We start from the raw sequence: 27,059 nt of genomic DNA on the forward strand, positions 1-27,059 counted from the left end.
TTACAATCAGCACCCTTAAAACTACGAACTAACTAATTTGCACAGCCCCAGATTCCTAATTCTCAGCTCTTCAGAAATGCTAACAGAATAGATGAACCTTGACCTGGGAAACAAGGACACACAAATTTAAGCAGAGGGGGAATTGACTACTCACAGACACTAACATGCCTTAAGTTAGACAGTGTTAGGAAATTGTTCACTCCAAATACTGGAGCTTCCAAAGGAATACTACAAAGCATGGATTTAACACCTCAGCCCTTTGCATTTATTATTTTGACTCCTAAGCTATAACCAAAAAAGTTCTTCCAAGATGCAGCTGCAGCTCCTTCAGAATCCCTTCTTGGGTATTTCTTCCCTCTTTTCTTTCTTGTCTACTATGAATATTTTGGTTTTTTACATAACCAGATACAAAACACCCTCCTCAACTTCCTGCCAGCAGTCCGTAAGGTGGCTACCTACTACACCCTGAAGATAAATACTTTAGAAAGGAGTTTATTTCTGTGAATATTTCTCCAACTGTGGAATCGAATTCCCATCCCTGCTTGCTTCAGTCGTCCATTCTTCTTGTAGAACAACAGCCACAGGAGCCTGGATGAGATTAACAGGTGCGGCTAGGTTCAAAACAGTAAGTAGGAGGACCAACTTCTTCATACTATGTGCCAACTACCTACAGAATTAATTGTCAGTTGAGAGCCAGAAGCTTGATAAAGTTGAAGAAAATGTACAAATTCATGGAAGAATAACCCCTTAAAAACTGGCAAAACAAAGAGGCTGTGTCTAACTTAAGAGGTCTATGAGCTACAGATTGCTGGTGTTGCTAGACTATGCAGGGGAAGTGCCACCACATGGCCGTACACTGTTGCCTTGAAATCACCATTGGCTTACTGTCTTGACACACAATGTGAGTTGGAGAGGAGAGGAAAGACATTCTCTGGCACCCAGGAGAGCCAAACTTTTTTTTTTGTGGAACTGTTTACCAGCCCTCTGTGCTCCCTTGAAGAATAAAGGATGGTTTCTTGACCCCTCATTTTGAGCAAGAGCTTTGGTCAAAAGGGGCCACTACATGGCAACATCATAGTGGCGCATTCCCAAAAAGATAGGAAGAGGTCATACCAGGGCTTCTATGTTGCCATTTAGACCACCATATGCAATTAGTTTCACATTTCTCAGTATTTGTTCCAGCTTTCTAAGCCCCACAATAAAATCATATATGAAGCTATTGCTTTCCAGAGCATATTCCATAATGCTTTCTGGGCTCAGTGCTGTTTCCATTTGAGTTAGTCCCAGTCTGCCTTATATGACTAATACAGGACTTATTTACTTGTTCTTTTACAAATAAAGGTATTGCATATGTAATTAATTCTACTGTTGCATTACAGCATTCCTCTTCAGAGATAACCCAGTGCCAACAGATACTAGACGTTTAGTATCTAGATCTATTAAAAGGGTGTGAGAGGTGTGCTACAAGGTGTATCAATTCTAAACTCAAAACTGCAAAGAAGCCCACATTTACTTACATTTAAAAATTGCTTTTATGGGTTTATGTTATGAAAAATAATAGTGAAAGGAATCTTGAGGAGCTTTGAGGGTATTTTTTGTCCTACAGTGTCAAAAACCACCAAGATACCTTCTAAATGCAGAGCATGATACACTGTAAAGCAGGCCAGAAATGTATCCCAGACTCTTTAGTTAGACAGTGCACTTGTGGATAGTATAGTTTTCTACTTGCGACTTATTTACCTAAATTGAGAATTCATTCAATAGAACTACCAGATAATGATCAAGATAAGGGTCTTGACTGAACATACTACACAGCTGCTGCAACAACTTGAGAGAACTCAATTTTCCCTGCTTCCTCAACTTTCTCAGTTGCAAACTGAACATGTTACAAGTTAAAACTTTAGAAATAAAGTTTGCGCAAATTCACAACTTTGTCATAATGAATAAAACAGAAGATAATTCTTTTGAGCAGGTCTGACCCCTCCACAGCCTCCCACAAACAAATGCACCTAAAAGTGAGGCTATGAAACACAATTTTTGCATACTAGAAGTTATTATCTCTTGTACTTAGCTAATGTAAAAATTCCTTCAATACATGCCATACCAGTCCTCAATGTCATCCAGCTAAGTACAAGGGCATTCTATTTTGCTTATCTATTGAAAAAAAACCACCTGTCAAGTAATTGTTATATTTGGCTAGATTTTGTTTTTAAACAAAATTATTAACAGAAGTATTCTAGTGACTGAAATAGCGAGTGCACAGTATTGGCAAAGGTGAAAGATAGTTGACTACCATAAGGCCAATAAAAATCTACACACAGGGTTGTTCTGCAATATCAGCTATTGTACATGAGGTGTAAGACTCCAGTCTATCCTTCTCACTACCACCCCTGCCACGGGCACAAACTTTTGAGTAATACTACCCATGAACACCCACCTTGTAGACAGACATTTTTCGAATTGTGTTATAAATATTAAATGTATTTAGATTATAACACACTTTCGTTACATTTTCAGGAACATGTTCTAATCTGTAGGTGAAACTTGCAAGAACAGCTGGGAGATTCTCAAGTGTCAGCTCTGCTAGAAGATAAGGTTTAGTAAATGAGCTAATCAACAGCGGTACGGAAATTAACAAGCATCTGCACTTTGATTTTAATTTGAATGCTTTCCAAAAACCACACATTTGAAATCTAAGCTTCTACAATGAAATGTACTGATAACACATTTGCCAGAAGCCAGCAAGACCTCATGAAGCCAAACATGTATAAAGGAGACAAAAAGTTGCCTTATCAGTATGAGTGAAATGCAACCACAGTATATGCTGACAAATCTTACTTGCTAGCCAGAACGCTACACCTTTACTGTGGTTACCCTGGTACCATAAACCTCAGCAAGGCCTAGGAACCAAAGTATGCATACAAAGTTTATCCTGGATTGTACAACCGCAGATGAAGCCAAGGATGTTATCTTTAAGACTACCCCTACTTGTAGCAGTCAGATGAAAGTTAATGCAAATACACTGATGCACTTTGGTTAAACCTGCTATGTGCAATGTAGTCAAACCTGAAGTGGTCTGTGAGAATATAACGGGATACAGACATGGCTGACAGCAGAACTTTGGAAACACTATTTTCAGGCAAGACTTAAACCGTCATGTAGTGCTATATATTACACGCATTCATATACAAATACAAAAAAAGAAATACTCACCCTAACTTCATAAACATTATCTGAATAATCCACAGTCTGGCAGACATAGCTGTACCCTCGAGCTCTTGATGACAAAAACAGCTGAAAATATTAAAGTCATATATGAGGCGAAAGATGCTACATAAAACATATTCATTACAATTATCAGCAAATTTCTTGCTACCTCAGACTTACCTGAACAGAAATATTTAAAGTATCCTTATCAGTCCTGAGAATACCATTGAAGAAAGCCACTATATAGTTCTAACAACCTGTTGTTACACAGTACCTATTTTTTTTCTTGTAAATTAAAAAGAAAGCACTCATTTTTCCCTGCGTGTATCTGTCCAGATAATTAAAGCCCGGTACAAATTAGTAGTAATTCCAGTATGACCTTAAGCTATTCAAACATGAGTATTCTCTCTGATGGCTCTAACTTCAGAGACAGAAAATACCTAACTGCTTTCACTATGAATGACAAAAACGCTGTTCCCGTGATGGATTAGAGAGAACTCTCTCCAAGAGACAGGGATTAGATAATTTGGATCTACTATTCTTAAAAACAGTATGCCAATCAAAATCCAGAAAAAACCCAATCCTGAACAGCCAATGCTGAGCACCCATAAAACATATTGAGAGAAACTGGATGAAGAAAAGTTCCCCATTTCATGCCAACAGAAATGGCCTAAAGCACATGAAGTGCTCCTGTAGGGCCACTCCAAATAAAGCATGTTGCAATAACCCGAACAGGAGAAGATAAACTTGACGTTTGAGCAAGTTCCCATTGGAAAGAAGAACACTTGCCTAGAGCTGAATAAGGTTCAAGTAATACTTCTAATCTTGACATTCATAAATGTTATGATCCAAGATTGTTTAAAGCCAGGTAATCCCACCCTGTTAAGGATCAAAAAAAGACAGCAGTGGAGCAAATATAACCTGTAAATTGTGAGCTGTAAAAGTAAAGAAGGGTGATACAAAAAGATCTCCAAAATAAGCATGGGTAGGCACTGACTATTCTTGCTGCTAACCTGACTTCCATCTTATTTAGACTGAACTCAAGTTTACTTCAGTATCTCATCTTGCACACAGCACTAGGAGTGTATCCAGATGCAGAGACAGGTGTTATCCAGATAAAACCAACACACAAAACCTTGTGAAGCTCTGGACTTATTTGCTGCATGTTTGTTAAAGTAGGGAAGTGAAAGAACTGTCCACAGAAATGATCCTAAGACAGACATTTAACTACTTCTGCATCATCCAAGTCCATTTACAAACTGCTGGAACACCACTACTTTCCAACATGGTCCCACACAGGCACAAGCACATCTAATAATATCAGAGAAAAGCAGGTAACAGTTTAGTCCACACTGTTACAGAAACTAACCAATCTCTACTGCAACCTACTGGGTAATTTGACCAAGGTTCACTTGGCAAAAGGCAGTAAACTGTATTCACCACACTGCCTCACAGTAGAATAAGAAATGCAAGATTTTGTGGCAAAATAGGGGCTATGCATCTGGGACTTCTGCATGTTCTAAGCCAAATTTGCTCCCAATTTGAATCTGAATTTGAGTCCGATGTATGGCAGTCTTGGACTAGACAACCTAGCAGTGCTTTATGGACTTACCATTTTAACATAAGTTATCACAGACGAACAATACAGCTTGCCATCAGGATGATTATTTAAACAACATTTAAAGGCATTTCCCATTCAAGTTCTGTTCTCAGCAACACTTAGAAACTTCACAGTCATTTGCAACATACAAACTGTGTATCATTTTACTTGTAACAATTACATTACTCATGTGAATTACAGCAGTGGCACACTGGTATTGTAACCTCACACAGATTAAAGCAGAAGTTGCCTGGTTAAAGTGAACAACTGAAACTTGGAACACCTTCCTCCTATCAGTCTCTAAGACCAAGAAAAGACACTTCCTGTAAATGTTCTATCTGTAGCCTTAACATCCATTGAATAACAACCTAACATTTGAAAGAGCAGGAAACTAGAATCTCTGTTTGTGTCTAAAATGACGAGCTTTCAGCCTATCAGCAGCAAATGTGTATTTGCAGTCCCATTCATTTTTATTTTAATATAGTGATTTGGAAATGCCATACAAACACATGCATTATCCTATGAGCAACATAGGTTTGAAAATTAATTGACCATGAGTCTCCTGTAATTCAGCTTATGGATAAAACAAACCATTTTAAGAGAGTAAGTGAAAAAGACAGACATGGAGAAACCACTGCAGAATTCATTTCAGAGGAGTTTTGATTTTAACTTGCCAAGATGACTGGATTTCATCCATTCCCACAACTATCCTTGGATGTCAGCATTAAATTCCGTTGTATGTAGTATTTTACTACTTAGTTGAACAGTGCAAGGAAACAATTTAGACAAAATGGTGACTGAGGTGCGATGGCTAAAATTTTACTGAACCATGTCTTTAAAAAAGGCTGAAATCAGTTAAGGGTTTTATTATAGAAGCTCTGGGGAAGAGTCAATATGCAGATCATCTTCAGATATGCCATGCTTTCCTGGCAAAAGTACAGAACAAACCAGCCAGAAAAAGAATTCTGCAATGCTGTAATTTTAACTGCTCTGTTCATTTGCTTAATTCTGGAAACGGATTTTGCAAATTTATGATCCAAGGTCTTCCAGGAAGAAGACTCTCAATCCATATGAGCAAAGTCACAGCAGCATAAACTGCTCCTTAGCATCAGCTGTATTCCGGACAGCTATCCTTGAATAATGATTACCAAACTGTTAAGTAATCCCACTTAGCCACTGCTAAAGAGCTGATCCACTGCATTGTTACTAGTCATTTCCTCTGTACAGAAAACCTAACAAAGGAGAAATGCAGCAACACTGACATTTCTTAAAATTAACACACTCAGAACGTTGCAAACCAAATATTAGAAGACTATATCCTTTTATTTTTATCTAAAGACACAGTTCATTCTTATTCTTATTCTAAGAGATAACTTACAGACAAGATACTTTTCCTCACTACAGACAATGGACATCTGAATTTCTAAAAATGATAAACACATTGAAGGCACCAGCAAACAGCTCAATTTCTAACAAGATACATTCTGACACCCTTTAGGATTATTAAAAAGAAAAAAAAAATCAGTTACAAGTCTTAAATCTCTACAGATTTTAGTTAATCTGTCCAGTATTTACACTAACGTAAATCTAAGAACTTGGAATAGCTAGTACACAAATTCTCTCTGTAGACTCATTTAGTGCATTTATTCTCAAACAGAACATACCTAGCTAAAGAAATACTCACATCAAAGGCAAACTCAGCTTTAAAAGTCTGTGCAAAACATTCACCCTCAATAGACACCATGAATATGTAAGATCATTTTAATTTTGCAATCTGTAGACACCCTCAGACTTAAATAGGAATTCCCTCCTGCGAGAGGACATACACACCTCTTTGAAAATGAAGAAGTTGAGTAGAACCATTCCAAAGTTGTAAACAACCAACAGGAAACGTAACTGGAAGGGCTCTCTTGTCTTCATCCATTTGGGGCCCAGCCAGACAGTGAGGAGATAAATAGTGCTTATAGTCAGTGTTGGAAATGGAGACTGCATCAAGGGCCAATCATCAACACGTTTGTCTGGGGGGGGTGAAGCAAACAGAAGGAGTCAACAAGGTCCGAACAAAATATAGTTCATCATCATTTTAAGCATTGTATTTATTAAGTATTTTTTTCTCCTGGAATAGCTGCATCAGATAGTAGAAACATAAAACACTCATTCTTTCTAGGAAGGTTAAAGAAAATAGCTTTAAAAAAACCCCACTATATCACATTACCTCACACAGAGATTCATTATGTCATGCAAGTTCTATTGTCCAGTTCTACAATCCAAAACAATAAAGCAATCACATGAGCCCAAACCCAACCCAACCCACTAATCCCACAAAAACCAATTTTGCTTATGACGAATAGTGACTTCAGTGGCAACGTAACCAAATATTCAACACCACTGCAAATGAAAGATACACAAATTTGGCAAAATACTGATAAAATTAATAGCTTTTATTAGTCTAACATTAGGCACTAGAAAGCCTCCTATTAATTTTATACAGGTTGTATGATGCTAACCAAGTACCTTTGCTATTTGATGTAGGTCAGTCTCATATGTTTCAGACAGTATACTAACAAAGTTACTGGAAAACAACTAAATAAAAGAGTTTAAAGGGATGGTTCTAGGTAGATTAATCTGTGCTGCCATATGGGAGACAAAGGTTTTATTTATAGTCTCCTTCAGTCACTCACGGGATCCAGAGTTACACATGTTCTAGGGCCCAGAATATGCTATATTAAGTTCTGGATCTGTATCAAAAAAGCACCCTTAGTCTGATGAATCAGTGACATCTAGGATTAGAAGATGGGTCTGCTACAGAGGAGGGAAGGGAGAGACTACAGTGATACCTCCTTACTCAGTGTTCCTCCCCCTGCCCTCCCCCACCCCCCCATATGAAGGCTAATCTCTAGTTATAGCAAGAGATAAAAGGTAACTATTCTGTAACTATCAATACTTCAGATAACTGCACAAATCTACAATATTAACTGGATTGTATTCCAGATGCTTAGGCCAGTTGGGAGTTCAGATGGAAATCACACCACAGGGCTCCTTGGGAAGCTCAGACATCTAAACCACCTGCCTTCAGTCATTTGTGGGCAAATGCAAATAGCAATGCGGCTGCCCACAAACTTACCTAGAGGACAAGTTTCTTTTAGAGAACTTTTTCTTCACGGTTGCCCAAAGACAGTGAAAAAAACCCTATACCATATACTAGTTCCTGATCCCAGGCATACTAACAGGTAAGTTAGAAAACCCTTTTTATCTACAAAATGAGGAACTCTGATGCAATGAGGAAACTACAGAACAGCACTGCCATTACCCCTTCCTCCACTTCTTTCTCGTTTCCTTGGTTGCCCTTAAGATCACAAATTAGAACCTCATTTTAGAAGCAGATTTCACGAGACCCTCTATTTCTAATAAATAACACATATTGTGATCTACAGAAAGACAGTGTGCATGGCATGACTCTTCTTGCTTCCAGTTCATTTAGCAATACTTGATCTGCACATTGCAAGTAAGATGTTAGGAGGCCTAAAAAGAAGTGGAAAAGAAGAAAGAGCAGCCTAGCTGCTTCTATTATGGCTGGTAATACCAGAAGAGAGAACTCATCCTAATGCATGGAAACCTCCAACAATGCTGACGCTGCCAGAATGACAGGAGTCAGCCTTGCGACTGCAGCCACCAACAGAAGCCAACAGTGAGATAAGGCAAGGAGTACAGGGAGGAGTGGCAAAAAGTTCAGACAGATTGGCTGTAGAAACACAGGGAATGAAACAGAACTGAAGATAGTGAGAGAAGACAGTTACCTCTTACTTTTCAGCAAGTCCCTGGAACAGACACTTCTATTAAAATATAATGTACTCCCTGTAAAACATGAGAATGATTGCTTTATAGTACAGTATAGTGTTTTGGGATGTAAAGGAACAGCTCCATTTTCTAGACCTCACAGAGTGCTACCTATTGAAGCTGAAATCACACCGCCATCTCCCTTACACTTTAGTTCCTGCTTGCTTTTAGCAACTGCTCTACCAATCTGAATTTAAAAATAAAACATTGTTTAAAAGACAAGAGAAATGGAGAATTTCATCATCCACTTGATGAGAAGTAATGGGGAAAGACTTCCCTCCACTAAGCAAGAAGAAAGATGTCACTTCTTAATTAAGAGACAGCTCTGGGAATAGCCAATGTGTGACATGCTTTAATCAAATCTGCATGTCACTTCAGACACTATAGTGTGCAAAGAGTTAAGAGCAGGTAAGACAAGAGAACCAGTTGCTTTTCCAGCCTTCTTGCACTAAGCAATATAAAGAGGCAAGGACATATTAGAAAATAGAAGACAGATTCTCTAATCCAGTGTTTCATGGTATCCTGAACACTGGAGTGACAATACGAAAAACGTGAAAAAGGAAGATGATTTGAATTTTACTCAGGAGTTGAACATTACCACCCCTTGCTGAAAATTGGAAACCATGATGTATTCCAGATTTCTTTTTGTGGCAGGAGACAAAGATTTCTGGAGGGAAGAATGAGGATTCACTAGAGGGTGAAAGGAAAGACAAACAGGCAACTTTTACGAAAGCCCAGCTTCAAGTGGGCTTTGCCTCATGCTTCATCAGCACTGTAAAAATTCTTTCACCTGCTTTCCACAAATACTACAAATTGAAGAACTTAACTGGAGAAAACCAAGAGATATACTTACTTAACTCGGACAACAACATAAGAGCTGTCATTACGCTTCCATACCTGCATCATGGTTTCAGTGTGTTACTTTCCTTCTGCACAGGGTTTTCGGACAGTGAGCCACCACATCTCAGAGACAAGTCTTAAAGTATTTGCAAGAACAGCATAGCTTACCGATACAGACTGCATAGCACAGTGCCCACGGAATCTATCTGATTGGGATTTTGGGGGCCTGACCTCTCCTATGACAATTAATCACACTTTGAACAAAAAATGCCTGTATGAGAGGGAATACAGTAGGCAATTCAATTCTGGAGTACATCCTGGGCAAAACAGAAGCACATCAATAGCCAAGAAGTTTATTCTAATTCCTACTGTGCTAAGAACAACACCTTGCATTTATTTTAAGGGCATTTAGGAGACACTGCATATGATTATTTTTTACTAATACTGTGGCATCAGAAAACATGCTACTATATTCATTCCAGAACTTGCTAGATTTAGAAACTTGTTCATCACAAGATCTCGCCTGGATAATGCAGAGTAACTTGTTTCATTTTAAATCAGCTCCACGCACCATTCTTGTTGCACAGAAGGTATTACAAAACCAATTTCATTTCAGTTTACCAAGCAGGCCTGCTTGTCCATGTTCTACATGGAAAACAAAGTTACATGCAGACCCTTGTTCCAAGCTTCTTTTCAGATACCCTCTTTCAAACCAAGATAAGCAGATGACTTAAGAGAGTGAATTTAAACCTCCCAAGCTACTCCAACACCCTCCTCCCTCCCACCCTGTTTTAGCAAAACCAGCATAATTTTGTGTCCTACTTACTAGCTGGTACTGATGACCACAAATGATTTCTGCAAATTAGAGAACTGTGATAGCTTAAGGGGACATATGAGTGTACTAAATCCTGCAGTACTTCACACGCAGTAGGTATGTTATTACCTGAAAGATGAAATAAGCTTGAAATAAAAAAGGCCAACTCCCTGAATTAAAACTCCCTCCAACTGCTTTGCAGCAAAATGACCAATGCCTTTACCTGATTAGAATTGACAGAGACTGACTGAATCTTTCAGGGGATTAATGCGTTTGTCTTTCAAATCCTAAGACCCAGATTCTAATTCTATCACAAATAAAATGTCTGTTTTGATGGCACAGCCTGTAGTACAGTGCTTTTTTGTAAGGTGGGAGAAGTTTTAGAAAAAAACATTTAAAGTTGCACTCAGTTGTAAAGGTGAATCCAGAGCAGAATAAGGCATCTGCTAATATGTTCCTGATAGAAAATTACTGTTATGTAAGGGAAGAATAAGAATATTTCTATACACAAGGTTCTCCTGTCATTTTGTGTACATACATTTTAAAGTTTCACATTGCAAAGACGAGACAAGAAATAGAAAACCATACATATATTTATTATACACATATATAAAATAATTGAAATTGCCCTGAGGCACCTACCCTTGCAGGATTTAATTCTTTACGTGGGGCAATTAACAGGAAATACATACATAGACCCCTCTGATTTCTTCCTCCAAAGCAAGAACAACAGCAGGACCAGTGAAAAGGACTGAATATCCTACCTGGTAATGTCCAAAGAGGACGTAATTAACCTATATTGAAATATGGAAGGCAAATGAAGATGAATTTCAGTAAGTAAGGCTGCATTGGTGGTGATCTAGAGTTAAAAATCACAAGAAACTTCTATGAAACATACTGTAAGTGTTTTAATATGCAAATGCTTCTGTTAAAAGTGGTTCAGCATTTCCTTTCCAACAGGGAGGATTTTAGATGGTTAAATTTCCTGCATATTACTGAGCCTATGATCAACAGTTTTTTCCTTCCTCAAGAAGTATAAACTATAAAATAAGCAAATGCATAGTACAGTTGCTCCTACATTCATCAGGAGAAATCCTGAAATAGTACAATGGTGACCATCTCTGCATTTAATATTAGTTTTAGAGAAAACATTACATAACTAAAATACATTACTTTTGAAATTCCCTGCATTCATATCAGATTGAAAATCAACACTTAGCAAGTCTTTATTTTTACTTTAACAACATATGTATTCCTTAGCTATAAGGTCGCTACTCAGTAATTTATCTGGAGAGCCTTTCAAAGTTATTAATAGCTATTGATACTATTCTCAGCGCAAAGACACTTACAGTGCCAATCCAGCACATCCATCTGTCCAATTACATTTCTAAAGACACTGCAGAAATGATGGTGACTGTTTAAAAGTGGTTCTTAACAGTGAGAGCTCTCTGCAGATCATGCTGTTTATTTTAAGAAGTCCTCTCAAAGCCCACTTTCAAGTTTAAGAAAGATTTCCTTAAATGAGTGAAATATTAATTGCACAATATAAGGAAGGCAAACCAGTATTATCTAATTGGAGTATTGTTCTATGAACTACATTGTTTTAATTATCTAAGAATTTCACATGTCTTGTTAGCTCCACTAGCACTATAACTGAAGGATATTACAAAATAAAAACACATCATGTAAGAAAACATGTGAGAAACATAACTTTATACCCCTGAAAATGTTCACAAAGCTTTCACATTGAATTCCTTTGGACTATTTTAGTGCCCCCCTCTCCCCCTTTTCTTTCTGGTTACAGATTAATATTCTACACAACATACTTCTCCTTCTGCATTTGTATTAGAAATACTGGCTCAGTCCTGTAAATATTTACAAGCAAATATAAAGTTCATTGTGGCTATACAACCACTGCAGACTGGCTCAGTTGAGAGTAAACTTGAATAAGCATCTACACAATTAGACCCTAGGCTTTTAAACTAAATGGAGTAATGCATCAGAATCACTTAAAAGTACATTTACTGTTACCAGTTTGCATAGATTCCGAGAAAAAACCTCAGTCTTTGACTAACTAAAACCTCAGAATGTACGAATAGAACAACAGCTGAAGCTATAAACTTAGCCTTTAAAACAGTACATGACTAACTAAATGAGCTGCACAACTTGAGACTGAAGACTGTTAGAGAAGTACCACTGCAGAGTCAAAATTGAGAGGCCATATATCTTTGGGTTGAACATCTACTGAAGCTAAAATTTTCTATTCACTTATTCATTACAATTTTAATAGAGCCGTTTATAAGACCCAAACCAAATGATTCTTTTAAAGGTTTCCGGTGCTTGAATTAACTTGTCTGCTTTGATATTGATTACTCATTGCACATATTGCACTCTAATCCTCAACTATCTCAGTTTATCAAGCTTCTTTATGAGAAATTCTGTGACAGGGAATTGAAGCTAGTGCATGAACTAAAATAACATGCCTACAGCCTCACTCCCGTTTCAATCAGAAAAAGGTGTATGCTCTCCTAGGAGGGACTTGTGCAGACAGATTGCTGCAGGAAAGCAAAAGGATTGGGACACAAGGAATGTCCATTTTATGCTTCTCTCTCACCTTTATCTCACCTATCATACTTGGCAGTGTCTGCAGTCTTCTGGCACTATGGGTATTGCGAAGGAGTCTGACAGGGTCAAAGACACCTCACTTGGGTAGTTATAAGCAGCTATAGGGTCACTCACTGGCTCCTTTTTAAATTTTATTTAAAGAAGCACCTTATTTCATTCACCTGAAGGTGTATTTTCCAATCCTTTAATCATTTTCATGGCTCTTCTCTGGATACTCTATAAACATTTAAATCAGCCTTGCACCTGTTTCACAGGGAAAATTAATTATACCAATCAAGTCCCTGCTGCTTTCCCTCACAGAAGAATTATGTATTATCACAATAATGTCATAGCATCAGTGGTGGTTATGATTGGCAGGAAAACAAAAAGGTGAGTATGTTACCGGTAAAGCTAAGGATGACATGCACACGATGCTTTATGGACAAAAGTTCGCAAAACCTGGCACAAAAAAGCACAACAGCTGGCCTAATTTAAGTATTTTTTTTAAATACAGAACAGTACAGAGAAAAGATGTTTACTTTGATCTTCAAGAATGAATGAAAATATCTAAGTATTTTGTCTATTCTAAAGCTTTAACTAGCCAAGAACAAACTAATTTGGGCGAAAACAAGAGACATCAAAATTTTATAGCAAAGCATTGTCATTTTAACAAGCTATGAAACATCAAGCTAAGATGCAAGAATAAAAATATTCGGTCTTAAGCACAACGAATAATGAAAGCATATAGTCTGAAAAACAAAACAACAAACCCCACAGATTTTAAAAGTTTGCAGATGATGCCGTACAAATCCTGCTGCACTCAGAAATGAGAGCTGCTTTCCCTGAATCCAAAAGGACTAAAGATGAGACTAACAGCTACTGCCTATAACCAGCTGTGGCTTTGTTTTAAATTTCAGGGCTTTGTAATTGACTGTTTAGTCTTCTTTAAAGCTATATACAGCAACATAAAATCAAAATACCACACAGCTAAGAACATCTCCTCCAGCTAATGAACATCTGTGTAATATGCATGTTTCATAAACTCCCATTAAAGTCACAGGAATGCTTAATCCCAATTTGTTGTTAAAAGGTCACATGTATTTTAACTAGTATTCCCGTTATTCTAACTAGCATTCTAGTCTTCTTAGGATTCCCATCATTCAATCACTAATACCATATCGTCTTTGTGTCTGTACGCAGCAATTCCAGGATACACCTGTTTCAAGGCAAGGATAATAATGGAATTATTATGAAGTTCAGGAGCCATATCAATTCACCATCAAATCTTAGGATTTTCAAGTCTAAGCAATTGCCTTGTTCAGATTATTTTTTTATTTACCTCCTCCATTGATTGTGATCGTGAGGACAGCGCAAATACTCTGCTTCAAGGAATAATAAAAATATAATCCTCACTGAAGCTTACACAAGATTTGCAAGATAGTAAGCCCTTGAGGCATGTAGCATTCTTCCGTTTGTCATATCTTACTTTTCCAAACATCACAAAAGCAAGACGTGTTCCCAGTGCAGCGATACCTGCATGCCTTTTCTTACAGGTTACAACTTACAGGGTAAACAGATGAAGAAAACAGATTAAAAAAACCCCAAACAAACAAAACCCCCAACTGATCCAAGGGATGCAATTTTATGAACTAGTTGCAGAACTCTATGATCCAGCCCATGCCTCTGTATTTCTAAAGATATATAAGTGCTGCATAAAACACACTTCAACAAGCTTTCCTTCTACAGTGTTTTCTTTATTGAAACTTTTATTCACGCTTCTCTGGTCTTAGCCAAAATTGTATTTCTGAGAGCTCAGACTGGAGATGTCATTACTTCACACACAAGTGGTGGATTTTAGTACTATGAAAACACTTGTAGGGGTACCAGTACACAGTAATGCAAACACAGGATTTATGCACATTCAATGTTGCAATAACAGATTAGACTATTGGCCCATCTCGTATGATTCAGGGTTTTATAATGCCAAAGGGGATGATCACAGAATAAATCTCTGTAGAGAGATATTTTTTTTATTAGATTCCCTCAGTTAGAAACTAACCTCCTTGAAAAATGTGAAGGATTATTAATAACAGTTTCATAACAACTCTGCAAGGCCTTATCCACTGTACAGAGACATGTGTTACATACTCAGCATACATGGGACAGTAAGTTCAGCACTGATACATGTCTTGCTAACATGCTAACACAGCGGAAGGATATTGATACTTAACTACACAGCAAATGTAAACAACTTAAATCATTGCTCTCATAACACAGAATGATTTGGGGTTGCAGATGAACATTTAGACTCCTAGATGCAGTGACTGAACGTGTATGAAAACCAGCAATGGCAAGTGAAATCTACCTAAAAATAACACCAGAAAGCTACCAAACATTTGTGAGAAGCTGCACAGAAATCTCTCTGATAAATTACCAATTTTTTGTTTGCATCAGCACGAGGATGCTGCTCATCAATTTGGTTTTACAGAAGGATGAATGAGGTGGGAATTCTGTTTTGAGTAAAAACTACAAAAGGAGTTACTGAAATATATTAGTTCTTATCTCCAAAGCTCAGGGGCAGAAGTAAAATTTACAGTTGTGAGGTACATTGGGTCATCTGTTAGCCTAACACAAGTACATCAGTCAAAGCCTCCAAAGAAAAGTAACACTGCAAAACATTTAGAACTTAATTCCTCAACACGCCTTCAACATCAGCAAAAATGACAAATCCGGGGCGGGGCGGGGGGGGGGGGGGGGGTGGCAGGACCCAACACCAAAAAAGAGACTGATTTTTTAAGTGTTGATTTTCAAAACATGAACTGAATGAGAAAAAGTTCTTATACCCAAAGATGACCATAAGAATGATCAGTGCCTGAATCTTTCACTCACAAAGTATACAGTAGCAAAATCATCAGTTTGGCAGCTAGATAATGCCATGCCCAAATGACTGCTACAGCTAAGTCTCTTCACATCTACAGTCATGTTACCTTTCATGCTAACATATGGCCCTCAAATCTAAGCTTCTATAATGGTTTCTGCAAAACAGTTTCTTACTCTTGATCAAAAATTCATGGATCACTGAAACTGAGATTAGAAAGAGTAGAAGAAAATCTGACCTAAATATGAAAGCATTTGGGGGCACTCTATGTGTAAGTATTTCTATTGGGCACATCTGTTTCTGGTAAACCACTAAATATTAAATGCAAACCCAGAAAATATGGTTATGAAGTCTCCTATTTAAAGCCCAGCTATTCAATTTAGTACCCGTATTTCCTATTTTTTTTCCTTTAGAGTATCTTAAACCATTTAAAAACAAGGTGTTACAATGATGCTCTACAAATAGAAGGACATAAAATCTTCTCCAGAGATAAGATTTACTGGCTCAACAGAAAAAGTGAAAGGCATGTGTTATAAAATCCCTTCTTCCAGCAACATTCTGTGACCATTTAGAAAGCAATAAACCACTCTCTCATATTTGTTATAACTGGGAGAGGGAAACAAGGAGGTATCTATAAGCAGATTAAAAAAGAAAATAGAAAAACACCATGGTCAAGCATGCAAACTGAAGCATAACATATACAAGAATTGGAAGAAGACACTTTTGAGATACTGCAGAAAGAGAAAAGAGGAATAGGAAAACATGATGGAAACAAACCAAATAGTCAAGAGTCCATGACTATGCTGAAACAGAGGAGTACATGTGGGAGGTGAATGGATGGAGTGAAACTAGGCAAGAGTCTCAAGGTACAAGCAGACACAATACCCTGGAGAGAGAGAACACTCCGGGGCAGAAGTGAAGGATCAAACCACTGAAATTATTCAAGTACATAAAGAAAGGAGTTGAGTTGCAGGCGCGTTAAGTGAGTTAACCTGACATAACCAAGAGCAGTTAATGCCCGCAGGCACGCGATTATCTTGCATCAAATGCAAGCCACATTGAGGTAGCTTATTCCCCCCTCACCTTCCAGGAGAGAAAGGTAAACTAGCTCATGTTTATCTTGAGATCCAAGCACACACAATGGGAGTTAATACAAAACACGTTGCACTCAATTCACCCCTAGGCTTGCCTTGGAGCTACTTACTGCTTTACCTACAGTCTAAGGTGCAGTCCTGAAAATCCCCACAGAGCTGACACTTAGTCTCAGCAGGCCGGAATTTCAGAGCTGCCTTCATTTATGTCCTTAAAATGCCACAAGACCTTGAAGTCCATATGCTCAGAAGCACTTGAGTCTTGACAAAACTGAGCACCGTTGTAGCCACCTGCCACCTAAACAAGATCCAGAAACTATGTATCCTGCATCTACACCTTCCTAAAGGAGATGTCAGTCAGATAGTCCCACACACAAGAGTTCCTTATGAAATGCAATGGTAGTTTCAACTTTGTTTTCAAACACAGCCTGAGAAAGCAAAGCCCAGTCATATAACAGTTTACTAGTCAGAGAAGTCTTACCTCACAGATCAGATCTGCCCTTAAAAGCACACTGTCCCAGCTTCTGGGCTCCAGGCACACTCCACTCATACCAACACTCTTTAAAAAACAAAGCTCTCATTCTTTTTATGGCCAATTCTTTTCAGCTAAATGAACTCTCATTTAGATCCAGTTTTTCAGGCCATTAATGTTTAGCCCCATTTTCCTTACCTCAAAAGACTCTTCAGTACACACCACAGCCTCTTCCCCGCCCAGTCCTGCATCCTAGCAAATTCTTCCTCCCAAAGTTCTCTCCATGTCCACTTGAAGCCTTTCATTCACTCACCTTTCATCTAAGCGCTCCCTTAATCCTTTCCATGTGAATCGAGTAACTCCAAAAACCTGTCTGAACTGGCAGAGGAAAAAGTGGAATCTTGCCTCACCCACTCCTCATGGCTCCTGATCTACAAGACCTTAAAAGGAACTACATCCTACGCTTCCTACACCTTCCTCTACTAATTGTCCTTACACAGCCTTTGACAATCTTTCCTGGTTGCACAGGATAGTATAGCATAGCTGCCTTGAATACAACCGCTTCTGGTCTTTCATAGCTATAACCATAGCCCTGCTACATCCCTCTTCACTCAGAGCACAGCATATAAATACAGAATGACTACCATGATCAACTTCTAGTCAAGCTTCTCCAACTAGAGACAGCTACCTATGAACAACAGTCCAACCACTATGCTCAATCAATTTATGGAACCAGCGCAGTCCCCAGGATGACTGCATCTGCTTCATGCCACAGGTATTTCAATTGTTCAAGAATTCTTCACCTCTCGTTGTAGTATGCGGCTCCAGGACCATGTGCCAATTTGCACCTCACTAATGGCATACAGCCTTAGCCGAGACACATGATCTGCAAGAACTCCACAACAGTAATTTATGGTGTGCTGCAAATCTATTCATTTGGCCTTCTGCAGTAGGTACTAAGGTCATGCAACCAGCTTGGTTAAGTTCTGTATAAAGCAGTTTCCCAGCCTTTTTCCACTGAATCTGCTTTAAGAGTATTCACAATATCTTATTTCCTCCAAAGATTTCAAGACATGCTATCTACACAGCCTTAAAAGGAATTTTCAGAAGTTCAGTTATGTTCTTGCCATTTTCTCCAAACATTTGCTTCTGCTTCTGGAATATGCTGATGAGTATTCAAACAGAAGTTCATATCACATTCTTGCTGGTGCTCTTTGAAGGCTTTTTTTCTGTTTCGTCTCTTTGCTGGACCTGAGAGTTGCAGGTCATCACGTACAACTCCTCCTTCATTTTAGGAAAGAGGAGTCTTCCACTCACAACTCAGCTCCTCGTCCATAGTGTTACCTTTGCTTCAGGCTACTCCCTCAGGCTCGAATTCTTGAAGCTTGGTGATCCAAAGTCTCTAAGCAGATATTTCCACTTCAGTAATGTACTTTTCTGAATGATGTTTCCATTTCCAAAGGTGCTTGGTATCTCTTTTGTTCTTATTATCCATCTTTTGAGTTCCATAATCTGATAAAAATCTCCTGGTGATGAAATGAGGGTGGAATTTCCTTCAAACACCCAGCAAATTGTCTTCAATACCGACAGCTGTTTTTTCTTCACTAATAAAGTCCCTCCCTCCACTGACAGGCAGTGAAATGTGATGCTTAATGAAACGAATCATGTAAACTGGGATACTCCTATTGCTCAGTTTGGTTGACAGTAGACTCACATAACCTAGCCTTTAACATTCTTTACTTCTGTAATCAATTTCTCCAAGTGCTGCTTCTGCCACAAGACAGCCAAACCCAATTACACTAGCTTCTCCAGTTTCTGGTGTGTTTCTTCCTGTCTAATCCTCGTGTTTTACCCAGTCACGGTCACAGATCGAAAAAAACTGTTCCCTTGAGAAGAAAATTGTATCTGCAAGACAAGTATCATGCCAAATCACCAAGTCTGATGCTCAGCCAGCCCTCTGAGAGCTTAGGAACGCATTCTGCTTTGTTTCTGTGAAACAGGCTTCATGAACCTTCATCTCACCCTTCGCTCTCCCTCCCCATCATCACCCTCTGAAGACCTTTCATTGCAATTCTACTTGCCTCCACCTTTGGCACAACTCCTCAAATGCAACAAGGTACTACTTGCACTCAGACTGTTCTGCTAACCCCAATGAACCTTCCTCAAGCATAAACATTCAGGATCCTTTGGCCACACTTGATTTCGACATGGGGAAAAGAACAAGGGAAGAGGAAGAAGAAATGCATTTTCTTCCAGTTCTGTTCCCTGGCCTGAAAAAGAAACAGAACGTGAACTTCCTGAGCATTCTTAACTTAGTCCCAAGATCTTTCTGGCAAAAGTTTTTATGGCCATTTGAGTTCCCATGGAAGCTACTCCACTGGTTCACTTTTAAGGCAAGCAGCTGTAAGTTTCCCATGTTTCCCATCCTCATTGCCTTACACTTCTGACCCAACTGATAAAAGCTACAATTCATATTGCTCCTGAACAAGATGCTACTTAGAAGACGATCCTACCACTGAAGTGAAAGTTTGCATCTTTCTCCTCTCTCCTTTCCTCCTGATGGAAAAAGTCTGTAATCTTATTAACTGCAACAGCTGTAAATAGTTGCTGTTCCAAAGCAGTCCCACGTGGCCTGGGATGGCCCTGCCGCCTTTTAACTTTGAGCTCCAAGAACAATCATTCTCACCCAAAGTTGATAAAGCCTTCTGTTCTTTAGCTCAATACATTCAAACTAACTAGTCCCTCTAAAAGAAATCTTTCTGATACAGGGTTTCACAAATCTCCTTTTCGAGCTGCAGTCTCCTACTCCCCCTCCCCAACTGCCAATGGTCTCTTCACCCATGTTTTGAGATTTCCACATTCTTCTTTTCCTGGATCGTGTCCCAAGTTATTCATCTTCATAGCTCCCCTGGACTCAGCCTGGAACCTCCCTTTAAGTCACTTGCTCAGTCATCTAATCATACCCTTAATCCTCCCTGGCAGATCTAACCTCAACCAGCTACCTGAGCCGAGAGAAAGAAGGAAGCCCTGCCCTACCTATTACATGTAACTAGTCCCATGTCCTTACAGAAATAATGGCATGGAATTCCTAGATCATCTTTCCTGATAGTAACTGTTCCACCGACCACCTTTTTTTCTCCTAATGACCGTTAAGACCATTTTTTGTCCTTTCTACCTCTCCTTGAAGTTTATGGTTTCCTAAATGATCTCCTTCAGCCTTTTCAGGTGAATATACGGTTACAATGGATTTTAGGCTTTCATGACAGGGGTCTGAAAAGATAGTCAAGGAAGGAGAGAAAAAAAGTAGTTTTTTCAACAAATTAACAGCAAAAACATTAAGCTAAGGCTGAAAATGTATTTGATAATATATATGAGGAAAAAGTCACAGAATACTGTTATTATTCCTAAAGGCAAGATTTAAAAAAACAAAACCACAAACAAACCAGCTTTAGATAGCGCACTTAATGCTAAAAAAATTGTGACACCATTTAAAAAAAATCCAGTTGATGAGCCAGTTAGGCTCATCATATACTCAGTCTTTCGGGGTTCTTTTTGGTCTTAGAAAAGGTTGGTTGCTTTTTAAATAGCACAAAGCAGGGGAAGAAAAAGACCAAATCTTTACAGCACAAAAATAAAGCAGCACGAGACTCAGTGGGATGTTCTGGCACAGTTCTACACAAGTCTCATCACAGGAGTCCGGGTCAGCATTAGAAAACACCTGCTAGCAGGACAATCCTGCTGAATACTGAGAACAGGGCTAAAGACAGACTTGGGTGTCCAATAAAAAATAGAAGTGAGAACTGAAGAGAATAAGTAAATTTGGTTTTATATGAATGAGAAGTTTTTGTGTAGGAGTAGTAGTGGGAATAAAATTTCTTCACATTTTTATTGTGTAATTTTGCTGTGTAGTAGTGTTTCAGTATGATTTATTGTGTAATGCTATTGCATGGCATCATTTGTTGAGCAACTTTGCTGCGTGGTATAGTTTTTTATTTAATGATATTGAACGTTAGGCAATGGTCTTGCATGCCATAATTTGTGTTTTCTGTTGAGCAATGTCACCTCCATAGTTCTTGACACAAAGGTGAATTGCATGAATTCACATAACAGTGCTGAATTCATTATTTTAACATATATTCACTCAGAGATGGCAAATGGAGACAATTTTTTTTTTTTTCTGAATGAAGACACATGCAGAAAAGCAGCAAACTGAACAGGTAACAGGTATTTAAGCAGAACTTAGGGCATTAAGATATGATTTCATTAAATAGCAACGCAGCATTGCCTCATAAATGACACTTTCTTATCCGGAGCTACCTTGTGACTACATTGTGTGATACTACATGGTTTGCGTATCCATACCTGACTGTAAAAACTACATGAGGACCTTGCTTTACATACTACCGGGTATAAACAAGAACAGTAACATGCTTTCGATGCGACTGAGGCTCTATCCAAAGCTATTCTTGCAAGGACACGCTGAAATCCACAACCTGAACAAGAAACTCTCCACCTCTTACACAAAGTGCAACTGATGACTTGATTACAGTGGAATCCTGTGTTAACAGCAACATTACCGAACTTAGAGCAAAAATTTAAAATTTTGCATTAGTAAATTAAAGACTTAAGCATATTTTAGATGCCATCACAATGTCATCCTCCTACTGCTTAACATTCTCCAAAGAAGCAGGAGGAAGAGATAAAAGTTTGCTCTGTATGTAGTATTAATGTAAGTTACTTATCTTTACACTCCTTACATAAACTTGCCTTTTCGACCTTCTTTTGTTTTTTCCTCCAATCGTTTTTGCTTACAACAAACACGGTCAATATACAGACTTAAATAACATGTTTGAAGTTCTGGAAATATATCAAAACTTGAGGTCTTTTTCAAAACAAATCAAGTAATCCATAAGGACATCAACTTTGTACCCACATCTATTTTTATATCCATCTGAAAATGCTACTGATTGGCTAGAATAGCATCTCTTTCATGCATTACCTGGCAGTCTACGAACAATTGTATGTTGCAAAAGGCAGAGAAATAGAGCAAACACTGATAGATTACAATGCAGTGCTGCTGCAAGCATTTTTATTTGATCTCATATTCTGGCAGGTTTTAAATACAGAAGAAAAAAAATGCATGCAGGCTTAATTTTTAAAATATGGCAAAAACCAGAAGACAGGCTGGGAAGGCAAATTATGAAAAAAAAAAAGTGAGCTCCCTCCATCTATATCATAAAATTAATTTATTATCTGACAGATGGCAGATAGGAGGGGGGCGGAAAAGAAAAGACTGCTGATGCAGTGAGCTTCCTGTCTGTAATGAAGGCCTCACATTCTCACTTATCACACCACCACAAAATACGTCCATAGTTGCATTCAGTCCAGAGTTTTGCTCCATGTATTTCTAGGTTTAGATCAAAATAGCCTAGACCTCATCACTGTGTGGACAACTGAAAAACGAAGAAAACATCCAGAGAAGTGATTCTTCTGTTAACTGCCCAAGGCTACTGACAAGAGCAACTACGAAAGCTGCCACTCTACCCGACTCATTTCATTTGACCAGCGAGAAAGAGCCATTCATGCTGACCAATACTTCCAGAGCTACCGGTCGCTGTCGCAAGTTACCATCGCGTTTGCCGTCCCGGCACCGAGAGCTGCTTTTTTCCACATTTCTCCGTATTCCGAGACATTTTCTCTTCCTCCAGCATCTTCCACGTTGCAGTCATGGGGCGCCGATACAAAAATGGAGCGCACTGGAAACGGCCAACAGCAGGACCGACCCAAACGCGCTCAACGTAAACCGAAAAGCTTCCGCACTGCCGGTCGCAACCATGTCCTCAGTCAGTTTGCTGAACTCCAACGCGACGCTGTCACAGGACTCCCACCTGCCGCAGAAGCCGAAGGCCGCCCGAGCTCCGCTCCGCCACGAATTACCGGAGGCCCTGGCTGACCTCCGACGCCAGGTTCCCGAACGCCCACCCCACGGCACGCTGCCGTCGGAGGGAACCAGAGAGGCCTCTGCGAGGCGAAGTTCGCTCCCTCCGGCCCGCGGGCGCCCGTGGCGGGGACACCCTCACCTTGCCACGCAGAGATGCCCCGCGCGCCCCGGGGCCGTTAGACGGGATTGAGACAGATAAACAAGCGGAGCACCCGAGCACACCCCGAAGGGCGAGGAGGAGGATGAGGAGGATGAGGAGGAAGGGGGGGGGGGGTGCGGACCCCGCCGGGGCCCCGGGCCCGCCCGCCGCCTCAGCCCGCCGGGCGCGCGCGCCGCGTCTCCCGGGAGACGGAGCCATTTTGAAGCGCTGCGCCTCAGTGACAGCGGGGAAGGGGGGGGGGGGGGGGCGCCGGGGACGGCGATGGCGGCACCGGGCTTGCCGGCGGGGCCGCCGCTGGGCGCGTTACCTCGGATGCTCCAGGTCCAGCGGTAGAACTCGAGGGTGTCGTTCACCACGCTGGACACCAGGCCCATGGCGCGGGGGGGCTCGGCGGCGGCGGCACCCATGGTGAGCAGCAGCAGCAGCAGCGACGGCGGAGCCGGCAGACCTGTCTCGGCGCGTGCGTCCGTGCCTCTGCGCCCGGGCTGCTGCTGCTGCTGCCCTTCTACAGCCGGGGATGTGATTTAAATCTCTATCTCTCGGTATCTTCCCTCCAGACTCCGCCTCGCTCCCGTCACCGGCTCCCGTGCCCCGCGGGCAGGGAGGAGGGCGAGGAGGCGGAGGCGGGCGAAGCGTGTGTGTGTGTGTGAGAGGGGGGTGTGTGTGTGTGTGGGTGTGTGAGGGGGGGAGCGGCGAGGCGGCCGCGGCTCCGCAGCACCCTCCGCGCTGCGCTGCGCTCGCGTCACGTGACCGCCGGCTCGCTGCCCGCCGGCGGCTGGCCGCGGGGTGCGCGGCGGACCGGGCCGGCCGCGCAGGCGCAGTGCGGGCGGCCGCCGGCTGAGGGGAGAGCGAGGCGGGAACCGCCGCTTCGGGGACCCCGCTTCTCCCTCAGTGGGCGTCCGGGGGGGGGGGAAAGAGGTGCTTATTAGCTTAATTTGCCTTTTATTTTCAAATAGGTAGGGTTTTACCAGACGGGGGAATAAATGTTTCAGTCAGCTTTTATTGCCTTTCTTCCTTTTCTCTTCTTCGCAGTTTGGGTTTTGATTCTTTTCTCCTTCCCCTCTCACTCCCCATTTGACGGGCAGGCCAAGGCATTGGCGTGAGCGGCGCTCGCTTTACCTCAGGCTGTTGGTACGGAGGTGTCGGCTTTTCAGCTGACTGCCCCGAGAAGCCTCCGCTAAAATCCCTTCCCCTCCCAGCACTGGTAAAACCAGCGATCGCAACGGGATCTCGCCATCTCCCTGCCCCGCCGCCGGTGGTTGGTGGCGTTTCCCTGACCAGCAGCTTGCCCAGCCTCCTCCAGGCGCCACCGAGGGGCCTTTCGTACGCTCTCCCCTCCATCTCCTGGACCAAAAGCCTTGACGGTGGCTTCATGGCACAGAGAGGTTCGCCCAGACCCAGACCCAGGCCGTTGCTGGGGGCTGCAGGAGAGGGATCCTCCATGACAAAGGCCGGCGGGGCTGCGGGTGCAGTCGCGGTTCATCCGTTCTGCACCCTGCGTTTCAGCCCCAACGAACCCTCTGCCTGGTGTGGATGCACCAGCTGCTCCTCACACCCTTTGCCTCTTACCTCCTCCTGCCAGCTTGTCTCTTGCCCTCCCTCTCCCACGATCCACGTAGTGTGGATGGCTGCATGACACCCTCGGGGTCAGTTTCCCCACCGAGGGACAGGAGGGGAGCTACTCCACCCGAATTGCGAGCTTTCCTCCTGGCAGACAGCAGATCAGATGGTATCTACCTCTCCCTCCCACAGGGCACCAGCACCTGTGTCGCTTGTTGTCACTTGGTCTTGGTGAGCACAGCTCGCATTCCTCCTCCGGGGTGAGTCACCCTCCGCTCAGCTCCTGGACCACCCTGGCTGCTGCGATCCCAGCCCCATGGACAGGAGAGGCCCGCCGGCCATCGCTAGTTAACTCCGCTGTAGAGCCGCTGCGCCTGGAGCTTGGAAACTAGCAGGTGTTTGGGAGTAGGGATCACCTGCACTGGGACAAGGAAGAGGAGCTATGTCAACCCCTGGAGGCCTGGATGGACAGGGAAATCCAGCTTATCCCAACGCTGCCTGAAAGTCGGAGCCGAAGCAAGGTTACCGCACGCTGATGTACGGACAGCTGCTACTTCTCTCGCACGAGAAGAGTCAATCAAAACTCTGCATGAATTACACTGACTTGAATTTCATTTCATTTTGATGGCACTGATCATGGCAGGAGGTCCAGGGAGAGCTCTGAAATGGATCTGTCACTGGGTAGGGCCAGGGGAACACCAACCTTCTTCCCAAGTTGCAGACAGACAGCTGTAGCGTTAGCTGTGGTTCCTGTGCCTCCTTCAGGTGAAACCACTGCGGCGTATTGTTGGGCAGTTAGAAACCTGACGCGTGGTTGGTATTGTCTAAAGCATGGCTTCAGAACTTTCTTTAACATTATCATTTAAATCAAAAGGAAACCAAAAGAATGAGTCATAATCCTCAGATTGGTATACGGCCATTTGCCTTGGCCACATGTTTAGAACAGAATGGACTACTGAATGAATCAACATGACAAAGGATTGCACTCCCTGGCCGTCCCTGATGTCAGGCAAGATGTGGACTAAGCAGAGTGCCACCAACACTGCATAAAGATCCGCAGTCTACCAAAGAACAAAAAGGAACAAGACTTATTAGGAATATTAATACATATTAGTAATAATCATCATCATTATTTATATTATAGCCTAGATATGCTTACTTCTTTATTAAAAAGTTTATTTATTTATTCTATGGAAGTCTTTTTTGCACAATTGACACCAATAATTATTGTTTATAAAATATTTATATGATCCAGTTTACTGTTTCATCTATTTCAGATTAGATAACTTCTCTGGATTGCAATTAATTCCTTTATATTGGCAATATGATTGTACATAGATAATTTTACAGAGCAATTAAGCCTTGAGAAGAGCCACAACAGAGCTGCAGAGCTTGGTGAACAGGGAGCAGATGAACAATCTAACCAGAGTAACTTCTTTTGTGCTTTGATATTGGCTTTAAAAAATGTGATGAAGTTTATGACAAACTATTCTCATTAGTTTAACTTTCAGCCTGCAAGCACACGGACATGCTTTTAAAATCAGGTCAGTGTCTGAGGGCTTCCAAACACATCCCAACTAGTTTCCTACGTTTGTGCACCCAGCAGGATATGCTGGTTCTAAGAAAGCTGAGACCTATGTCTTTAGTTAAAGAGAGCAGAAGGAGGAAGGCTACCAAAGGCGTAGCATCAAAGCAGCCTCCAAGGAAATCTGCAGCATGGTAGTCAGAAAAAGAGTATTTTTTTAAAATATCGTTAATTAGCCAGTGTTGTCATCTTCTACTTGGTAATCTACATGTTCCGAAAACCTGGACATCTCAGGTGGGCAAATTTCCGTTCAGAAAAGGCAGGCCTGGGGCAGCTGATCCCAGAGGAACACATGAATTCCCAGCTGCGCTCCAGCCATTTGTCCAGTGCTCCAGGGTGCTTGTGCTGGCAGCAGACAAGTCTGCGTTCTTCAGGAAAGGCGCAGAAGGTAACAAGAAGGTGTGGGACAGGCTGCCTCAAGGAAGGTCTCCTCCCAGTTCCCATTCGAGATACAAACTTTTTGTATTCCT

The 27,059-nt window shown here is 41.2% G+C and overlaps 1 protein-coding gene across 1 annotated transcript in view; it reads right to left on the reverse strand.

The window, feature by feature from the left end:
• The window catches only part of ELOVL4 (ELOVL fatty acid elongase 4), a 34,924-nt gene extending 10,825 nt beyond the window's left edge, over window positions 1-24,099 (reverse strand). The window contains exons 1-3 of the mRNA XM_075046492.1: window positions 23,752-24,099; window positions 6,638-6,825; window positions 3,214-3,294 (exon numbers count right to left, since the gene is read on the reverse strand). Of these exons, the coding sequence (XP_074902593.1) occupies window positions 3,214-3,294; window positions 6,638-6,825; window positions 23,752-23,851 (369 nt within the window). The 5' untranslated portion in view covers window positions 23,852-24,099. The remainder of the gene's footprint in view (window positions 1-3,213; window positions 3,295-6,637; window positions 6,826-23,751) is intronic.
• Window positions 24,100-27,059: the final 2,960 nt, after the last annotated feature.

The sequence above is a fragment of the Buteo buteo genome, chromosome 15, assembly GCF_964188355.1.
Source record: "Buteo buteo chromosome 15, bButBut1.hap1.1, whole genome shotgun sequence".
Classification (NCBI taxonomy): Eukaryota; Metazoa; Chordata; class Aves; order Accipitriformes; family Accipitridae; genus Buteo; species Buteo buteo.